Source organism: Melanostigma gelatinosum (assembly GCF_949748355.1).
Source record: "Melanostigma gelatinosum genome assembly, chromosome: 5".
NCBI classification, from domain to species: domain Eukaryota; kingdom Metazoa; phylum Chordata; class Actinopteri; order Perciformes; family Zoarcidae; genus Melanostigma; species Melanostigma gelatinosum.
Window position 1 is genome coordinate 25582817 of NC_136638.1, and position 22412 is coordinate 25605228.

General features: G+C 41.6%; 1 protein-coding gene across 1 annotated transcript; it reads left to right on the forward strand.

Annotated features, from left to right (window-relative positions):
- Positions 1-267: 267 nt before the first annotated feature.
- On the forward strand, positions 268-7608 carry adad1 (adenosine deaminase domain containing 1 (testis-specific); the record flags this gene model as incomplete). Its single annotated transcript, XM_079269230.1, has 12 exons — positions 268-445; positions 597-737; positions 1006-1179; positions 1609-1680; positions 2048-2173; positions 2568-2691; positions 3214-3384; positions 3931-4006; positions 4160-4316; positions 6566-6794; positions 7076-7208; positions 7495-7608. The coding sequence occupies 12 exons, from the start codon at positions 268-270 to the stop codon at positions 7606-7608; spliced, it is 1695 nt and encodes a 564-aa protein (XP_079125356.1).
- Between the last annotated feature and the right edge of the window lie 14804 nt (positions 7609-22412).

Consider the following 22412-nt stretch of genomic DNA (forward strand, 5'->3'; position numbering starts at 1 on the left):
AATTGACAATGAGCGGACACTGTAATTGTAGTGATCTACTGCATGTGTTTCTGCAGAGAATGGTACTTCTATTGTTGTATATGACATGTTTTAATATGGAATAACGACACCACTGAACATAAGTATTCACAGCTGGTCAGGCTGCATGGGTGCCCTTGAACCTTTGGGAGCTAAGATGTCAGTATCAGTCTTTTTTTAAGGTGTAGTTTCTTGTTAATCACACAGTTTGGTGGTCTCTTCTTTCCAGTCATCGTGAAAGCTTCCAGGATGTTTCCAGCCCGTGGATCATGTGGAGGCTCCAGAGGAACGTCTTTCGCTCAGATGCTCATGAAGAATGCTCCTCTGACATCAGGACAGAGCGACTCTCGCACGCATCCACCCGCCTTGAATCATCGTCCTAGCGAAGATCATTTTGACCAAAAAGTGAAAAGTATATTTAAACGTGGTGAGTTTTGCTTGAATGAATCTAATAATTCATTCGGATAATAACGTCAACACTGCATTCTCCCCGATGAGGTCTGGGTTCGACCAAAAAGCTTGTATAAGATATGTATAGGTGTACATTTTTAATCTGCCTTCTCATTCCACCCACTAAGGTTATGCTTTCAAGCAATCAGTTTCCCCTCAATTTCTGATTGACAAATACACCGAAGGTGAGATGAACGCCGTGTCTTTGCTCCATCAGCTTGCCAGCATTTTTCAGTTCCACCTGGAAATGAAGGAGACGGTGACTCCAGGTACAGCGACGCTCATCCATTCACATTCACCTCAGAGACCACTACTGTTGTTATTGGTCCACAAGAGCCTGTTGATTGGTTTATAAAAGACATAAAAAAGCAACAGATCCTCCCAATTGAGAGGCTAGAACAAGGTAACGTTTAGCATATGAGCAAAGCAGCTCTTTCAAGTTTTAGACCAGTGGCACTGGACCTCTTCTAGTGTCCAATACACAGCAAAGTACTTCGCTCAGAAAGATCATTTATTCTGTTTTAACTGTCTCTTCAGTAAATGTCTTGCCAGGGCTTTATTTTGCCTTCTGTGTGGTGATTGATGGGGTCGAGTACAAGACCGGCATGGGGATAACGAAGAAGGGGGCTCGGCTTAAAGCGGCGCAGCTCGCTCTGCCGGACCTTCTGCCCACCTTGCGAAGTCTGAAGTCTTTCCTCCCTGAAGCGTCAGGTGAGGATCTAGATCAGAGTATAGTGCGTTTCTGTTACAGTACACGTCATTGTAACGTGGTGAGCAGGAATGATTTTGATTCTCACAAACACTACATTTTACGAGATTATATGAGATGTTTTCACAACATACGTAGATATTAGAAATTAATTATGACCTGTTTACACTCGCTCTAAGCATCTTATAAAACATCATTAAAACTACTCGTGACAAGATTTGTTTTAATCCATAAAAATACAATCTTTTATTTCCTCATCATTTATAATTGTGTTTTATACGAACTGTGACTTTTATGATCCATTGCACCCTACCGTCGCCAGAGGAGGATTATTGAAAAAGCAACGACTTTTAAGAACATTGTCACAGTAAAGTGTAGTGTTGTATGAAGTGACTCATTTTAATTTATTTCCATGCCTGTTTTTTCCCTAGATGTCCCTCCACCACTGCCGGTGAAAGAGGAGCCCTCCATCTCTACTATGCATCCCTGCAAAGCCATTCAGGGTAATTCTGGATATTCTATACGACTCCATCACTCTTGAATCTCCCATTTGCGAGATGGCAAATATTAGGACAGTGTCGGTTCCTTTTGTTCAGTTCGCTCAGTACTCTCGTCTCTCTAAGGTGAAATTTTAAGGGGTTGACATCCATATTGGATGAAAATTTTAGGAACTGTAACCTGTTTGGATTGAGCTCCGGTGACTTACTTGAAGGATCACTCATATAATTTTACATTGTACATTCCAAGGTATAGCTAAAGACTACTGTACAAACAGGTGCTATCGTAGACTGTGCATATCTCCATACCTTATATACCTCTCTTAGTTATAGCCCAGTTGATTTTTATTTCTTTCCCGTCCTTGTTTTTTAGAAAGGACCAGTTCAGTGAACCTCCAGATTCTACATGCTGTCAGGGATCAGCTCACGAAGCTGATGAACAGCCACCCAGAGTTCTCTCCTTGTGCCGGCACCACAGCAGCTTTCATCATCCAGACCTGTAAGTGAGCTCTCACAAACGCCTGGAGGACATCTCGGTCCGACGGTGTGTTCGTAAAGATAAGAACCAATGTCGACTGGTGTCTTACGCAGGCTCATTTTAGAGTGCAGTGATTTGGCATGTTGTTGACAAAATAGCAGGTAAGCTTAGGTCATTTCATTTAATTTAATTTAATTTAATACAACCCCACCACAATCTACTGCACAGCCTCAAACACCAGCTCTCTGACACGGCCCCTGCAGAAGATGGACTTTACAAGCGTCACAAAAGTAGACTGAACTGCAGTTTGTACCGCTGTTCATGGTACTGTATCCTGTATAATAAATATGACGACGTGTATAAAGTGACGGTCATCCCATGCGTTAACCTGTGTACAAACTCCTCTCCTGTCCAGCCAGCGGATACGAGGTGGTCGCTCTCGGCACGGGGAGCTTGAATACCAAAGAGGGTGCCTCGACAAGTGGACGAATCGTGCACGACTCGCATGCATTGGTAACTGCGAGGAGATCGCTCATGAGGTAAGTTGGTGTACATTGCAGTAATCCACAGACTGAGGGGAATCAAAGGGGCAGTCACCGGGGGAGAGAACAGCAAACAGCTTTTATATGCGCCGCAAACAGCCTCCGAATATATCATGCAAATATATATATATATATATATATACTCTGATTCTGAAATAGCCTTGTTGTTATTTGTAAATGATGAATGATCCTTTGTTTCATTACCACATTTCCCCGTCACTGTGACGATTTAACTGTGATTTTGGCCGTTCATTCAGGCTCCTTGTCGAATAGTCGACTATTGTGGGTCGCCTTTACTTTACGTTAGCTTTAAGATTTAGTTGGAATTTAAAATTCATACATTTTAGAATGTGTGAATTTTGCCACTGACATCTTTTTAGCTATATTCTAGATTGTTTGGGTTATTCATAGGAGAAGACGTCGCGTGTTAATGTGTGTCGGTCTTCACCTGTAGACCCTGTCACTGCACATTGTTCAGATGTCACATCATAGTGAGCAACTCTCCCGCTGTCCTCTCAGGTTTCTGTACCGGCACCTGCTGATGTTCTTCAACAAAACGGCCAAACTGACCGAGAAGTCCGTCTTCCAGCAGAGCGGCAGCAGCGGCCTCCTCAGCCTGAAGAGCGGCATCGCCCTCCACCTCTACGTGAACCAGCTGCCGAAGGGAGCCTCCCAGATCCAGACCAAGCTGTGAGTGTTTGATTATCGGCTTCGGCGGTTCTCCCTGCGGTTTTCTCATGAGGCAGATGACGGAACAGCACAAATGACATTCGTCTCTGCATCCACCCACTCCTCCGTAGAGACGTAGCAGCCATTGCTTCACAAGATGCCACAATGTAAAATGTGTCCGTCTTTCTCCTCGCTGTCCTCTGCTCTTCCACTGCACATCAACTTTCTGATTCAACTCTAAACGCTGTGTTCAGTGGCCTTTATTTTTATTGCCGTACCACAGCGCGCTGCACGTGCCGTCTTTGTTATTATATTGCGCATGCGGCCCATTTCAGACCTGTTCACACTGGAGTTTAACATTGACCTCATTCTAAAAGCTAATGTGAACCACCGAGCGAAAATAAATGTGATCCGTGCATTAAATATGGGTTGAGCACTAAGGCTTCCAGTATAAACTTAGCCTGTAAGGGCAACAAAATGCCGATTGTGGGTGAAGTAGCAGGAATAAAGTTTCCATTAATGCAATGACTTCAGATGCTTTTCCTCAGCTCTGTGCTCTGTTTTTAGGCGCCTGAACCCGCGCTCCATTTTGGCATGGCAGGTCAACAACGACATCAGCCTACACCTGTCAGTGGAGGGAAAGGTGTCGTACTGTTCTCTCATGGAGCGGATGTTGCTTTTCTGATATATGCAACCAAAGTGTATATTGCATCATGGAGTTTTAATACGAATGGCTTTGCAACTGTTACCTGCACTACCGCAGCATAACTACAAGTTGATTTATTTCTTGTTCAAGGTGTTCTCAGTTTTCTCGTCAGCCTTTGATCACTCCGCCGCCACGGTGGTCAGCATGTCGGCCACAGACAAGCTCACTCAGTGGCAGGTGCTCGGGTACCAGGGAGCCCTGCTCAGCCACTTCATTGAGCCCATCTATGTCCAAAACATCCTCATAGGTAAGCCAACAAGTCATAATAGGACCACTGTCAGGGTTTTTACTAAAAAAGGGTGGACCTCCGTGCTACATTGTCCAAATTCTGACCATGTTGGCAATAATAAAGTCTGTATTTGGAGCATTTGCCTTGAATGCATCACCACCAAGTGCAAATAAGGAATCACTCCAGGGGTGTTGGGTCAGACAATGAAATCAGAATGACAGATTCTTCTTTTGTGCTGCTAACCGGATTTGAGAAAAGTAGTAGTTTCAATGTGTTTCCTAGTTCATTGAAGACTTTCACTTAATTGTGGTGGTTGCTTGGTCCAAACTGTTTTTTTTTCAGGTTTAATTATTTAAGTTCTGTGGTCTCTATCCAAGCACTTGCAAGAGATCATTATGAAACTTAATCGGCACCTTCATAAAGATAGCAGGGGAAGTCTATCAGACAAATAACACGACAGGAAATTGTCTTTGCGGGCGTCAGCTCAGTACCTGCTCTCTGCTCGCAGTGATGTCAAAACACAATATGAGAGTTTTAGTTGCTTCACAGTGGGATTGCATTAAAGTGCTGGTCGTATTTTACTGCTACTTTTGTGTATCTGGCGTACATTAGACAGGCAGGGAAAGCTGTAAAAGTAGCAAGACACCAGTGTTGTCACATAAGCATTTGAAAGCAGCTAACAGAGTGAAGCTGTCACGCAGTCCCTCTAAAAATAGCCCCGAAGGTAACACTCTGTCTGCAGCCATGTGATCTGAAGCTGCTCATGCACTGATGACACAACAAGTCAACAAATTCCCCAACATCAGCATCCTCTGTTTGACTAAAGAACAATATAACAGGTGTCAAAATATCCTACTCAAGTTTCCCCGTCAGGTTTTTACAAAAGACAACGGTGATGGATATTATTTTCCATTCTTTTCATAATCATAATGGCCGTATGACCCACATAATCTATAAGAGAGGGAAATTCCAAAATTCGTTGTCTTGTAAATGTGTGAAATGTTGCAGAGAACACCTACACGACTGATCGAATAAAGTTGTGCCTGTGGTCGAGTGCACTGCTAGGTAACACTATTGGGTCAGATTCAGACACGCGCACAATAAAAGCATTCAAAAAGAGAACAAAATTGGAACATTCACTGTTTGACGTATACAGGTAGCTGCCATTCTGTGAACAATTGAAACCTCACATCTCATTTCCTGACTAACATCCCTCCTGGCCTACAGAGCACTCTCTATCATTTCCACCGTCAGACACAAAGACAGTACCCACCTTTTTATTTCTACGTTTGATAGAATAAGGAATGAATGAGTTCTGCATATTGTTACAGCCACAACCCCCATGTTTACACTTTGTTTTAGCATGCGTCTCGGGCGATGAGATGAAGTAAATGGAGGTGTGAATGCTCGGTGGTTCGATCACTCGAACCACTTGCCGGGTCAGGGACGCTTTTCACGACTGTAATGTAAACACTGATGCACTGTAGGGCTGCAGCTTTCTGTTATTTTAATAAGTATTCTACAGGTTATTACATCGATTAATTCAGTAATCGGAAAATAAATACTTTTGTTTTATCTTTATTATTAAAGAGCAATAGTAAATGTACAAAAGAGAAAATAAGGTGAAGCAATATTTATTTTCCTTTTTCAGAAAATCAACAATTTTATTGCTTGAATTTCATACAATAATCAGTCAAAGTGTTTTAAATAAAACATTTTCTGCAAAACAAACTAATTCATGAAAAATATAGTTTTAGTAATCGTCTCAGCCGTGGCGTCTTAATACTTCCTGATCTCTTCCCAACGAGCACGCAACAAGAAAAAACGCCGTCAAAGCCGTCTGTCCTTACTTTTTCTCACCGGTTGGTTCTCAAATCTCGTGAGCTGGCCACAACGTCGGAACATTTGTAAATGCCCATAGAGATCTGTAAATGGTGCTTCAAATATCTCGGTCACTTGGTTTGCCTGGAACACGCCAAGGAATAGACCCAGCCCATTTCTCCTTCTACTTCTTTTAATCTCGGCAGACTAGTCACTGGATCGCTCTCTCCTGTCGGTTACAAACGGCAACGTGTTTGTTCTTTGCAAACAGGAATCATGCACATCTTCATTTACACATAGAGATCCAATGCTAACGTGGTCACTCGAGACGCATGTGGAGACATTCTAGTGTCGGGTGTGAACAAGGCCATAGAGTCAATATTCCACCATCCCCGAGTCGTGGAAGGAGAATCAAGTGATTGATGTTACCTTTTACAATCTCATAGGTGACGTTGGCTGCAGTGATGTCCATGGCATAAAGACCTCCGTGAGCCAGCGCGTGGAGGGGATCACCCCCCAGCTGCCCATGTTCTACTGTATGATGAGACCCCACATCAGCCTGGTTCCTGCTGTGGCTACCAACACCACCGACGGATGCCACTACGGAATCAACTGGAGCGAAGGAGACAGCTTCCTGGAGGTGGTGGATGCCCTGGAGGGCAAGACCATAGAGGAGTAAGGATCACTGTATAGGAGGCTGACAGTAGGGTTTCTATATGTAGCTGCCAGAATTAGCATTCAGTTATATTTGCTGGCAACTAGTTTATCTTTGGTGGTGGTTTTCCATCCTCAAACTTATTAGATAGGATTGCACTTAAATTGAAGAATCCCTTCAGTTTACTGTTGATCACAGCATCATCAATGAGGAATAAGAAATGTATTGCAGCCAGTGTTCCTCAGCTTGATAGGTTCTGCTGTTTCTGCCTCTCTTCACACCGATGTATATATTGTTGTAGGTCTCCCTTTAAGAGTGGCCCGGCTCTTGCCAGCCGTCTGTGCAAAGCAGCGATGCTGCACCGCTTCAAGCTGGTGGCCAAAGACGCCCAGAGGCAGGACCTGCTGGGCACAAGCTCCTACGGAGAAGCTAAGGTAACCTCACCTCTGTGTAATGTTTACCAAAGTAACACTAGGAGGAAAGCATTAACATCTACTGACATTCACTCTATTTGCAATCAAAACCTTACCTTGTATTTGAACTTAATGTGGCATAATCCTCAGTTTTCATTTTGTAAACACGGCTCCAGGCATCACGCTTAATTTCACTCCATTTATTTAAAATGGATATTGTGAAGATCGTTGCATATTTTCTTCAGAAAGGTTCTCTGTAAGAACCGGTGTGATTCGTACTGCTTGTGTTGCTGTTTTGTCACTGAAGCGGATGGCGAAGCCGTACCAGGAGGCCAAGAATGTGCTGCGGGCGTACCTGTTGCAGCAGGGCTTTGGTACCTGGCTGGTCAAGCGTTCTGCTAGTGATGACTTCAACATGTAAATAAAACCCCATATTCACTGAAGACTCAAAAACTCAATCAACATTCTGGACATTCGCATTTTTAAGGTTGAGTTAACAAGTTGTTGCTGTGGGCCTTACCATGCCGGTAATACGTTTCCTAAGGGATTAAAGTCGATCACTCTTTATTTTAAGGGCTGTGTACCTGGTGAGGAGGGCTCGCACTATTTCGATTGTTTTGCTGTTTAAAATAGTATCTCCTGCTGTTGTGTCTAAGGGAAACAAGCATCTACAATATATGTTCACATTTGTATCATACTTTTGAACTTCACCTTTATGGTCCTGAGTGTTCTGAAGTATGACAAGTCAGTTATGATTGTTGTAGAAAATACTTGAATTTTATCTCACTAGAGTTACTGGTTGTGTTTTCATCTCTTGGAGAAAAATCCCATTTTTGGTTCTAATCTAATGCATTGATATAAATCAATAAAAGCTCAAATGATGATCAGTAAGTTTCTTTTTTGCAGAAATGCCAAAATATACCAAAGAAAAAACGCTCTTAACAGCCGGCGCTCCTGGAGAAGCTGCTCAGGGAGACGTTACTCCACGATATCGTTACATAGACGAGCGCTGTGCTTTGCTCTGAATGTCGTTTATTGCTCATTTAAATGTCCGAGCGGACCACTTGTGTCGTTGCATCCAAACATCCGCCAACCACTATAGAAAATTTGATTTAAAAAGAGCTCTCAGAAGCTGCGATTAGAGGACCACAAATACGCTGTTAATCTAAATAAAACGGGACGACCACAACAAGAGGCGTCGTGCTTTATTGTAAAAACACACTGCGTTCTTTACCTGACTCGTCACTTTGTTCTATTTATACATCTCCTTCTGTAGTGCCCATCGCATGATACATGAGTAAGTTATCTGCTGTTGTCTTTATTCATATTGACAGATTTGGTGTATTTTTTTATGTGCCTTTGTGATACGATGTACTTTTATTGTTCATCGCAGAATACTGCAACAGATGAGTCAGTCATTTGGAAAACATCCAACAAGTATCAGACATATTTAGAATTGACCCAAATCTCTGTTTGATTAAAAAGACATACGCCTCTAAGTTCAAAGATAACAATTTGGTGATTCTGAATGTTAGCTGTGATGGACGTGTTCGAGCACAGAAAATGTGGTAGTTTAACGTGTTGATGCTGTTGAGGTTTAAAACAAAGGATGAGAGGCTGCAGGCCGCAGGTACTTTTCTGCTGCGAGCTTCTTACTGCGCACGCGCATCAGAAAAATGAGCTGGATCCGGTTCAAAACAACATTTAATGTACTACACAAAGTTCACTTACAAACTGAATCAACTATCAATCGTAATATTTCATGAAATAGAGGCCCCATCCGCACCACACGACAGACTGGTGTGTCCGCCTCATGGTCCAGATGAGGTCTGATTATCTCCGGGGATTCAGTTTCTTTGTCCCTCCAAAGTCTCTGAAATGTCTCATATTACACATTCCTTCATCCATCGATCAGCTCAGTGATTGGCTGAACCCTTCGGACTTCAGTCGGCCACTTCCTTGACCAATTCCTCCCCCCTTCTTGAAGGCTGTGCTCAGAAACTCTTCAGCAACATCCCCCTCTCTCTGACTTTATGGCGGTGTCATAAATTCTCTGGTTTCTCTCACAGTGCACAACAAATTCAGTAACTCTCCCTTTAGTTTAAACCTTCACAAGTAAACATATTGTAACACCTAACACGCTAGGAGAGCTTTACAACTTAAATTCCTCACAATACCACGACTGCTATTGTTTAAAGGGATGGCTCCCCCCAACCCCCCCCCCCATGTTGATGCAAGTTGTTGTTTCGTCTGACTTGCAGGAAATGCTTTGGTTTCCTGTGTATGCGGCGCAGTGGATCGTTTACTCTTAAAGCAGACGGAATTACCGGTGCATTCGGGGAACTTGTGTCCAAGGATCAAGGCTTTCAGTTGTATGTCCAGCTCAAGGTTTCGTACTCGTTTGGTTTTTAATTGGATCACTTGTAACTTTTGGCTGGCGATGTTTCTGTCGATGTCTGATCTGTTTTTGTTTCTCCTGCATTAATTGATGATGCAGTGGGGAAACCTGCATGGCAGCACATGGATGAAATAGTGTAAATGTTATACTAAAAGGCCATGTTGTATGAAGGCACTGCATGTAAATTGCCCTTCCTGCTGCAGCCAGTACATGATTGTAAATAGTTTATGTTGGAAATTATTTTGGTTGCGTTTCAGTTATTCCAAAATCCACCTTTCCAACTGTCCATTCTTAAAAACCTAGCGCCATGTTGTGTGTATGTGTCTAACATCAGTTGACCTTTCTGTGAAATGACACCAACACACCTCATTCTACTGTTGTGATCTTGGCTGAATCTGAATGTTCTGTGTAATTAAATCCTGCCTTCTCTTGTACTCTTGTGTTGGACTTGAATCCATTGTGGCTTGTAGAATAGATAGATAGACTTTGTTTCAGACTCGGGGTCCATACAGACAGATACATAAAAAGACAGACACAAACAATAAAAGTACAGAGGCCTAGCAATGCCTTACAAAGAGACAGCTGTACCAATGTCGCCACAGCTGGGACTGGTAGCGTGTGGTGCTAAACCTTATGTTGGTTAAAACAAGTATGATCCCATTTACAGAGTCATTCAGTCGACAGATGGATTTGTACATGAATTTTCAAAAATCAACTACGTTGTTGCTTAGCAGCTTCTTGGCCATGGAGTCAGCCCTCATGGCTTGATCATTCTTGCAAATGAAGCGAATGGCATACTTATATCTTGCATTGGTGAGCTTCTTGTTATCATTAAAAATGTAATGTTAAAGGTTAATGCTATTATTAGTTTTATGTAGTAGGTTTTAGGTGAGTCATGGCCTTGTGTTAATGCCAGTGGCGGGCCGTGCATTTTATACCTGGGCCTTCACTGCTGTCCTGCAGCTGAAATACCACCTTATAACCACATTGTGGCGTCACAGCTATTATTCATTTTTAATGCTCTAACTATGTACATCTTCGTATTAAACCGTTCGGTACGAGTCCTTTGAATAACGCTCGAGCATTTAGAAAATGCAAAAGCCTAAATTCAGGAAATTATAATGCTCTCAGCTGGTCTGGCTGTGGGATCCACCGTCATTCCTTCATGACACGCCGCAACCCAAAGAGAGTATCACAGAATTTTACTTTCACAACTTGAACGTACTGCTCTGCAATGTCTTTCCTCGGCTCAGCACCCTCTGTCATTGTGCAGCTCAACTCAGTCAGAATGCATTTTGATTGGCTGAGCTGCATCACGTGATGTGATTCACTTCCCATCAGCCTCTGCTGGCTGTTAAGTTTCATTTCACGATAGTCACGTGCTCGCCCACTGACCAATCACAGCACACTCTGCAACTCGCGGGAAAGCTACACGTGGACACTGAGCGGCAGTAATGCTGACGTCATTATAGGCCGGCTAGCAGGCGCTGACACGTCAAAGAATACGCCCAACATGTCAAACTAAAGATCTGATTGGTTGAACACTATGACAATCAACAATATCGTCCCCATTTACTTTAATCTGCACTGGCTGCAGGTGAGAGTCTGCAGGCCTCTGGCTCTGTTCTTACCTAGAGACACAGAGGTGAGATCTGATTGGATAAAAGCTCTACTTAAAACAAGCTGCACTGGAAGCAGAGCAACTGAGGAAGACGGTAGCTGTGCAATGAGAAAATAAGATAATGGGAAAACTAATTTTATAAATTATAATACATGTGTAGTGTATTTAAGAAAAAATATTAAATTATAAAATAGATATAAATTTGTGATTCTGTTTAGGCCAGCAGAGAAGGCCTTGCAGGCCCTGACGGCCTGCCACTGGTTAATGCCACTAGGATCTAGAGAATATGAAAATAATTTAAGTTGGTGATTCTGTTCCAAGCTGATTCATGCAGTGTAGAATATGTACGAGGGCCCATCAGTCACTGAGGTGATACGAGTAGGTTCAGAGATAAACAGGATATGCTACTCTCTTGATGTGGTTACAAAGTGAAAGCATTTGAGGCCCAGGCTCTTAGAAGAAGCACCTAAGCTGAGGTGCTGTGCAGAAAGGTGTGATGTGTAGTATGTACTGCATTCTTGTACATCGTGGCTGGATTAAGAACTCAATCCTGCGTGGCTCTTCATTTCTGCAGTTTTTTTTTTTTCCTGTAAAATGTTCTGTTAACATATTTCAATAAAAGATAAAAACCCATGACTCTGAGAAAGTGACATAACTTTGCACGGAATGGTTTCATCGGTGATGATGGTGGTTTCAAATGTAGAAAGATCCCATTCAAAAGAAAAGGCATGAACTATTCATGGCGTGCATTAGAGCTCAGTGTCTTTTGGGGGAGGTGACTGTCACCAGTCCGGGTGCCATCTATCCCAGCTTTTACACATGATAAATATAGTTGTCTGTAATTATTTAGTCTATATTTCTTTGACCGTACAGCTAGCCATACACACTTCACAAATGGACTCTTGATGAATCTATCTAGTCTGCATAGGATTTGTTGTGCTGTCATCCCTCTTACTAAAGCTGTTATTTGTGAAATGCTCTCCAGATAACTCGCGTGCAGATGCAAGAATATCATAACATAAACCTTTAACCTCAATCTCAGCAACGTGCAGGATTCATAGCGTTAGAAGGATCCAAAGAATCAACAAAAAGCTACATTTTGTCTTCTAAAGATGGACTTAAAACAATCCAAAGTAAAGATTCTTGCGTGGGTCTATGCATGAGATTTTGGTGACTTACTGTTCCCCAACCTTGTTGGGAACAACTCTGAAGTTCAGCTGATGTTTTAAGAATGTCTTGATTATCATGCTACTATGTTATGAACCCAAATAACAGCTCACCTGCCAACATCAGCAAACAGTAAAGTTTCGGCACAAATGGCTAAGCAATGGGGGACTGTGCAGAATCTGTATTGGTTCTTAAAATGACTTGACAGTGAATGCATCACTATGACTTTCCAAACTCTTCTTGTGGATGGCCTGACTGGTTCATTTGCCTGCAACGTTGAGGAAACTCAGCCTCCAGAGACCTTACATCCTCGCCCACATTAACTGCATCACTGCTAAAGTTAAGAGGGAAAATCTGTCCCTTTACACACTCGGGGGCGGGACGAATAAACGGCACGAAAAATGCAAAAAATAAACGTGAGACTCGATTTGTGCAGTCAGAGTACCAACTACCTTCTGACCCAGATCCTTCTGACCCAGAGCAGCGACTGTCTGACCTATAGTGTATACCCTTCAATTTATGTATGTTCTTCATGGAAATACACAAACTTTAACAATACATTTTATTAAGTTATACCATCAGGTTTCGAGCGCCGACACACATGATATGAAATAAATAATAAATACATAAATAGAAATTCAGAACTTTACAAGAGCTTACGTCAAATACAATCCTCATTGTTAGAAATTGATCGAGAACTTTTTAAATACATTTCACAGCAGATTCTTGTAGAAAGTACAGAGAAAAAATATATAATTGTTGAAATTTAAGATTATTAATATGTAGTAAAAATATATTCAGAATAAATAGTTGCCGTGTCTCCACATTGCACTGACTTGGTTACAAATGTAAATATTTTACAGCAGTGTTAAGAATCAAAGGATCACTAAAAACAGATCTACCTGAGATCACTCCATTAGACATGCGTGGATGTCGCTTCATCACATGAAATCCTTAAAATGCATGTATTCTCACAAAGTCTGCTTCAGAACCAATGGTTGGTCACGTCGACACACACTGGTGAAAGTTCCCTTTATTTGGATTTTGAGTTGTTTTCGAACTGAAATAAATTTTTCACCCGTTCCACAAACTCTTTGAGAGACATTAAAGGCCCCCTCTCACAGGCACAGTAATTGGAGTCCGTCAGCACCTAGGGAGGAGACGATGAGTTAGTTCAGTCCAGTCGAGTTCTCATCACTTGGCACTTGATTTGGCAACACGGTGCGTAGAAAAACTTACCGGTAGAGCTCTTTTCTTCAATCGTTCTTCCAAGATTTCGAGAACATCATTGATGAGGTCTTCATTTCCACATTCCGCTTTGGCTGTACCGTTAAGTTCTTTGTAAACGCACTCCAGTTCTGGGGTAATGCATGTCTGAGAGAGAGAGAGATGTTTTAGCTTCCTTTCACTGCTCTGACAGGCAGAGTTGTGGCTGCACGGGGAGAAGTCGGCAAATAGAAGCAGTCTCAGCTGTGTGAAGCAGCAACACCTGCCGAGCTCACTTCCTGTACTAGAGAACCTTTACATGTGGTTTGTAAAAGTTCATCTAAACCCTGACACTTGAGCTTCTTTGATGCTGGGGAGTACCCAAAATCACTCTTTTTTTGTTCTTGACTTATAGTATTCACAAACTGATCAATTCATCATCATATTTGGTACAGTACATTCATACAGTACACAATTTATGATGAAATGCAGTGTGTATATATATATATATATCTTTTGTTTCATCATAAATTGTGAAGTTTCTTGGAATGCAACATTATATTCTAAATCAAAAACAATACAAAATATTGCCTTACCTCGTTTTCAGACTTTGGAGCATAGAAAGTTGAATCTTGTGGCTGTGTGGACAGAAGAAAACATTGGACTTCATCAGCAACTGGCAGAAACTCAGCAAACTGAGCAGGGAAATATATTTGGCTTAAAATGACTTACACATGTGACGGCCTCCAGCATTTTGAGGGCATGGACCTCCCCATGGGCAATGGGGTTTGATTTTGTGAGAAGGCATCCAGAGAGAAGTATCCAAAAGGCAATCCCGATAAAGTACCCCATCTTCAGCTTCACGGCTCGTCAGTGTGATAAGCAAGTAGTCTTGTGGATGTGTTGTATTGGTTTACTTACCCTCCTGTCCAATTTATATATCTGTGGGGTGGAAAGGGTGGGCTGAATTAGTTGTATTTCGCCCATTGCATACAGCGTTGTTGTTTCCTTTAGATGACTCTTGGAAGTTTTTTTTTTTTTCTACTACAACATGGTGAAATCCCTCAAGTGGCCTTTTGTAGCACAGCATGTAACGTCGAGCCCTTCTGAAAGTAGGTTGGCCGTCCCTAGTCTGTGGTGGAGAGGGTTTTTCTCTCTTTCTCGCTGTGTGCTCTGCGGCTGTCATGAACTGACACTTTCTACCTTCATTATAATATCACTAAAGAAAAGCCTGAACAACATGCAGAGATGATGACTGAATACTGTGTGCAGCACGAGTTTGGTTCAAGATGTTGGTGTGTGCGTGTGTGTGTGATCTTATCTGCTCAAATTAGTTTTATTAATCAACTTCGCAAGCGAGGAAACTTAGTGGCGCTCGACACGTTTTTCCTTTAACGTGTCACTATGAAGTCAATGCTGATTGCACAATGGAATGGCTCACTTTCACTGTGCAGTTCAATCTCCCGGGAAAATAAAAGCTTGAGTTTCGGCACAAAGCCGTGGAAAACGAAATGCAATTTTGTCCTTTGCACTATTGCAGTGAAAGTAGATGGCACTTGCTCCAGAAGTCTCCACAAGTTGCCAGATGATGTCATACGCTCATTTGCATATCGGTGGCATCTTCGGGCATCATTTGCATAAAGCTTAGTTTTTGTGTTTGCTGCGAGGAGGAGACCGAATATATTTGAATGTTCTTGCTTTTTCCATTCTGGTGTGAATATGTTCCTAAAACTGTTGGAGGAAAGCGTTACGGTTGTCTTTGCGACAGCGGCACTGATGATACTCCCACTTGGAAACGCTATCGGGTGGATCCATTGCCACTTTAATCAGAGATGGGCAAAGATGCATCAAAATGTATTTCGATACAAAATACCCCTCAAATAAATGTATCAAAATAAAATACAAAATACTGGTGCCAGAAAATGTAACAAAATACAATACATGTATTTTGTATTTAAAATATAGTAAATATTTTTTTCTGGATTTTCCGTTTTTCTCACAATTTGGTATAGCAGAGCATTCAGGTTTGGGCTATATAATATAATATAATATAATTATATATAATGTACACAAAGCTCTGAAGCCCACAAAAAGGAAGAACAGTCACAGAATGTCAGTGTAATGAATCTGTGCTTGTTGATGGTCCTTGAACATCTTGCTGAGACATGTTGTCCACCTGGCCAACTGTAGAATGTATGAAATAATAAAACGAAGAATACTTTCATAATATGCCTTTTAAATAAAATAAATTGGATATTTAATGTTTTTTATTTTTTAACAAGTGGACATCTACTGTCATAGGCTGGCTAACTGTGAACGATACTATCTGCCAGTAATTGATATGGCATTATGACATTCACATTGAGAAGATACAGCATAACTTGCAACACAGTGAAAGATGGTCAGACGTCTCTTGATGAGGTTATCATGAACATACAAGCTCCCAATCTCCCTCTTCCTATCGCTAGCTACTCCACTGATAAGTTAACTTGCTAAACACTGACTATGCACTAGCCTAGCTAGCGTCATTAGCATGTTAGCATCGAGCTTGATATTATAACCATCACCATGTATATACAACAGGCTATGTAGCCAGACCCAGACATCATTATACATCAAGCTAGTTGACATCTGTCACACTCGGATAAAAGATTTACCTTCACAGACAATCCGTGAAACTTGAAGATCTCTGAACTCGTCTGAAGACTGAACTCGTGAACTGTTTTTTGATTTGTGGAGAAAGTATTTTGAGTATTTTAAATACAAAATGACTCCACTCTGAAGTGTTTTGTTACAAATTACTTTCGATTTTTATCGGCCCTATCAAATACAAATGACAAAATACTCAAAAGTAATTGAAATATGTATTTCAATTACAAGTAATAGAAATACTGCCCATCTCTGGCTTTAATGTATATCTTTTTACAGAATAGAAGTTCGAGGAAGAAGAGAAACAGTAACCGAGTTAAGGGAAATACATGTTTAAAAAACAAGGAAATAAAGTGTACAACTCACAAAATATAAAGATGTATAATCCAGAAAATATCCTGAACCAGATAATTCAAATACTGTTCCACATCTCTTGAAGTCCTGATTTATGTGCTCATAATTTGGGCTAACGGGCCCTAAAGGTCATTCATCATGATGTGATGAGTGGATAATAATCCCTTATAGCACCACAATCAGTGGGTAATATTCACTCAACGTGCAGGTATAAACACATTTTACTGCCTATCGGGGACACTCATTAAAAACAGCATACATGAGTGAACATCTTTGTACACCAGATATGTATTTTGCAATAAAATCTCAAGCTTAGGTTGCATAATCTAGTACTGTAAGCGTATCGTTTATTAAATGCCAGTGTCGAGCAGTTAAATGCTGTGTGCGCCTCTTTGTTTGCGTCTTGTGCATATTCAAAGAAGTGTGTGTGTGTAAATCAAACAAGTGTGTGTGTGTAAATCAAACAAGTGTGTGTGTGTGTGTGCGTGGAAGTGTAACATTAAATGTATCACGCTAGTTTTTAAAACGGTAACACCGCGCTTTTGTTTTCATTCACAACAGCGTTGGTCACAGCATTACAAATATCTAATTAAAACGATGCCCCACATTTACCAAAGTTCCAGTAGGTGGGTAACGCTCAGCCATCATGTTTGTACCCTTTTTTTAAAATCTCCACATTATCAGATGGGTGTTTTATTGATCAGTAAGATTTCTAATCATGAGTTAAAATGAATGACTGGGATTAGGACGCAGCCTTGTGGCCCCTTTATGTGGCGCCTCATTGGCTGCACAAATCATAGATTTATTGTGACTTTGGAACAATGTATAGAATTTTAAAAAACATAAAAGTTTTAAAAACATTTTCACATATCGTGTACTTGGATGTGGTACGTCAGTTGCATAATAAATAAATTATATAAATAACTTGAGAACTTTTTGCAGTGTTTCAAAACCGTTACCGGTCAATCAAACTTTAGTGCATTATATAATGTTAAATAAATAATAATACAGGAGTAGAAGTAGAGGAAACATCAGTTGGCTCAGGTCCTGGAATTGGTGTTGAAGCATTGAGCGAATGTTTCCAGGTCTTTCACGAAGTCCTTAAACTGTGATTCTTTGGTGTCCAAAGTGCACTCTGTAGAGTTGGTCTGTGTCAGAGGAGAGGAAGCTGGTTTAGGTTTGGATCATGCATTTTAAGTGAGATTTTAAGTGCATTTTAAAGGCGATACTCACAGATGGAAAGCGCACCAAAGTCTCCAGGGTGTCGTTGATTCGCTCGTCTTCATCTTTACAGCTCGTTGCGGCGCGAACCAGTCCGTCCGTGAAGCTTTGCAGGGCTGCATCAAAGCAGTTCACCTGGCAAACACACATTCAGTCCAGTGATGAAATCAACCACAATCACGTGTCCTTCCCCATCAATGTTAAGCGCTGATTTCAGATGTGGGTTTTAAGGTTGGATTTCCTCTCGGATACAGCATCCTCTTGTTATTTACCAGAGCTACTTTAAGTAGGTGTCTGCACACTGACTTTATGTTTTTGGCAATTTTGAGAGAACAATCTCTACCCCTTAGCGGTTGACAGTAGTATTGCTAACACGTAAGACCAGTCTCTCAGAAGACTGGTGATGTGAACACAGTCGTGGTTCTTCTAGAAGCCGTCAGCACCAACATGCTGACTGAGCACTTAAACCCGATCTGCAGGGATCTCTTACCTCCACGTTTGTTGGAGAAGCGAACGTCACATTTTCCTGCAAGAAATTGGAGAAAAAGACAGTTTTACCTTTCCCTTTCAGTTGAAGCATTTCCTGAATTCGAACACCTGATCCTGGTCAGTTTTCAAAAAAACAAAGTATATATACAGATAAGTTATCATGAAATAACTTACACATTCGACATCTCGTCCTAGGAGGCAGAGGCGCAGGTCGTCCTGTCCAGAGCAGAGGCGCAGGTCGTCCTGTCCAGAGCTGACAGGTTTCGCTTGAAGATAGCCGATGAGACAAAACATCCAGAGGGCGATTCTGAAACACTGGTCCATATTGATATCTCGATGGCAGTATCCTGTGAAGATGTGCAAATATGTCTGTTCACCGGTGGCTTGTAGTGTCCTGTGGTGCGGCTCGCTAATTTATAGGGTGCAGCAGACAAGAAAATGAGTAGGCCGGTTGAAGGTATGTTCTTGCAGGTTGTCTTATTGTTTCCGATTGATCATGAAGTATGTTTCCCCGATCAACTGCATGGTGAAACCCCTGAGTGAAAAAAGATCAGAGGGGCCTCCTGATGGGGATTGCTGAAAACTTTGGCAGTGTCCACATTTGAATAGATCTTTTTTGTTTCATCACCAATTAAAATGAGTTTTGTGCATTTTCTATTTCTGTAAATTACATTTGTATTTTTTATTAATTGCTTTATTGACAAAGTGAGCATAGTGACAGATGTCAGCAGTTTGCTGTTCGTTCTTCACAGAATGGTGTTGGTGTTTCTTTTTGTTCAGCATGAGGAACAGCTGGCGAGACCACACACTTTATCTGTGACATGCGTGTCTTTGTGACTTTTGGGTTCTGGCTTGAGGCGGGGCAGCAGCTGATTTCTAACAAATGTTGAACATTGTTCAATTTTAAAACATCCGTCTTATACGATGCACTCTGTGCATTAGAAAACCATCGGGGTGCTGCAGGTACATGCACTGCACTCCAAATGGCATTGGCATTGAAGACCAAAAGAACAAAATCTGAAAGGATCCGTCTGAATTCTGCCATAATAAAATAAAACATGTAATGCATATAAGTCAGTGTTTAGAATAGATCAGTAATATATGTCATATATTGTTATAATTTTAGTTTTGCATCCCAGTAAGAACAGTGTGATTGATAAAGTACAGCGATGGAGCATGACTGTGTGAAGAGTTGCGTCACACAGCCAGCAGAAATGAATGAATGAAGGCTTTCTCTGACACCTACGACCACGCGGGGCTTCCCCACAACCGTCCCAGGGAACAGCGGTGCTGCCTACCAGTGCCCCCACCCCACATTGGGCACTGGCGTCAGTTATTATGCTTCACTGGTTAGGTTGATGAATGTCAATGAATGTGACAGGATTTTGACGTGAGTGAAAGGGGGGGCGGGGAAATTTCTATCCATGGAATTTGTCGCTACGTGGGGGCATCCCTGCTGTTTCCACGTCTTACTGGGGAGTCCTCGCCCACGCCTTGATAACAAGTGTCTACTTTAGTGAGTGGTCAAACTCGAAGCCAAACGGTTGACATCCTCATCACAGCCAACGTGCGTTTAATTGTTGTCTTTTTAAGAAACTAAACTGAAATTCTCTCGGTAAACGTTGCTGCGGATGCAACATTTGAAATCCGGGGTTCACCTCCAGTTTGACCCCCCGTGCAGATTTCCTGTTTTTCTGTGCCTTCATGTTCAGTGAGGTTCTGTGCTGCGGGTTTGTTTGATGTTCAGAACCACAATCTTAAGACAACTGAAGATGCAGCGTGTTGGTTCTTACACTGTGAAATATCGTGACATTTAACGTGCTCAGTTCGGTACCTCGATGCAGTATTTTGATGATTTTACCGTTGCTCTGTTGTCTTTGTTTATTTTTATATCATTTTAGTTTTTACAACCATCACTCTGATATCACTTTGTTCTTGTTCCTTCTACTTTCTCTGACTTAAGTTTTTCTAACTGTTGCAATCTATCAAAAATAATGTAACCGTTGTCTCCTACGAGATATTAATGCTTCCGTGACGTCTATTTTAAAAGTGGGGGGATAGATGCCGAGATAAGCGCTGAGCTTAACACAAATCACTTTTTGTGACAAGCATCAAGTGTGTTTCCTTGGTGCAAGTTCAAAGGCTCCAAAAAAGGTACTGCGTCATCTCTACCACAAGCACACAACACCTACAGACCAGGCCGTGTAGATCAGCCTCTCCAAGTTGGGAACTTCCTCCAGAACTTTTCCATTCGTTATTTTGTGACAGCTAGAGATTAACAGAACTTCAAACATTGCTATGTTTGTAGTTTCACAAAGTGCTTTAGAATTCAGCAGCAAAATGATTGCTGGCATTGTGATTATGATTAAAAGCAGCATCCCCAAAGGTTTGAGGAACCAATAAAAAGAGCAGCTTGGTGGATGTTGGGGTTCGTGGGGATCATAAAACTGTTCCGCTCTATATATGCAACCGCTCTATATATGCCGCTCTATATATGCAAATAAACTTAATTTCTGCAACTGCATTGATGTTAACCAGGTTGTGTTTTGAAAGATTTCACTTCCTTTCGTAGGCCGAGCAAATAAAGCGGTTGGCTAACTATTCAGTGTTTGTAGGATGTGGAATAAAAGAAAGTGGTGCGTTTGGATATTTGAGGCCTAAGATTTGGGAGGACAATGGAGTTTGTATCCGAGGGCAATAAAACCAGCGTTTCATGGGTTGGATGTTTGTGGAATTGTGGTTCATTCTCTAGTAATCTGCAAAGAGACGTAGTGGATCAAATACTATGCCTCATAAAACTGATTTGGTTGTTTCACTTCCTATGACGCTTTCTGTGTGTGTGTGTGGGGTGGGGGGGGGGTGATGTTTGAATTACACAGTGACCCGGAAATGCTCTTCATGTACCAAACGAATGAAAAAGGCAAATCAAATCTTTGGTTTCCGTGATAGTAGTGATGTCAGAGGAGCCGTTGGAGGTTTGGTTACCGCAGGCCACAACACTCAGGTGGCGGCTCTGCTGATTTGGCGCGTTGCATTTGAGTCAGAAGTAACTTCTGGATTATCACAAATCCGTCCCAATTTTTTTTATGTTTACTGCATGGTACCCACAAGCGTGTCATGTAAAGGGGAGGGGGCATTGCCCTTTGTTTTAGTCAAAGGGAATTTTTTTGGAACAAATGTCTTCATTTTCCATCATGCACATGTTTGGTTTGAAATGTTTCCGTCTCGCTTCGGCAGTCGTTTGGTCAGAGACTGGGCATCAAGTAGCACATGCTTTGAGATGACTAGAATAGAGTTTAAGTAATCCTTGGACCTCGAAATCAGGGTGTGACCTATTCCATCATGTCATATGACATGCGATATCCATGTGTATGGCATACTTGTAATGTTTCTACCATCCTCCCCGCTTTCCCCAGTGACTCCATGAGCTCTGGTTCATCCAGAGTATCGATTTGTCCGTAAAAACGTTGTACCTCGGTTCCTAAAAGCTCTGATTCTCAATGACTGAGTAGGGCGGCAAATCGTTGACAAAAAAAGTGTGATTTGCTTCCTCCGCCACTAGAAGAAGGAGAAGCAAAAGGCTTCCATTTGTTAATATTTAAGGCAGGTGGTGCCGGTCAGATGCTATCCACATTCAGCTGCTGAAGCTCAGCCGCCCTCACCAGAACTCTGCCAGTATTTAGCTTAAAACGTAAACAAGACTCTCTGTTGCGTTCAGGGGCGGCCGTAAGGAACGGACATCCCAGCGGCACCGAATTGTTAGACAGGATCATAACGTTGAGAAATGAGTTTAAAATATTCAGATTATTGAATTTTCTGATTCAAGACATAATCTTTCAAGAGAGAATTGTCATGCATCTTGAATCGATTCCCCCCCCCCCCCCCCCTACAGCATGGTGTGAAACAAGCTAAGCACATTTACTCAAGTACAACTTTGATGCTACTTTCTGCTCCACTACATTTCAGAGGGAAATATTGTAATGTTTAGAACATTAAAATGCATCTTAAATTAGGTACTGCATCAATAATCTAATAGTATCATTTATAATAATGTAATGACTAAAGAGCCCATTTAGCTGCACAGTAAGTACTTTTATACTGAAAGTACATTTTCTTGATT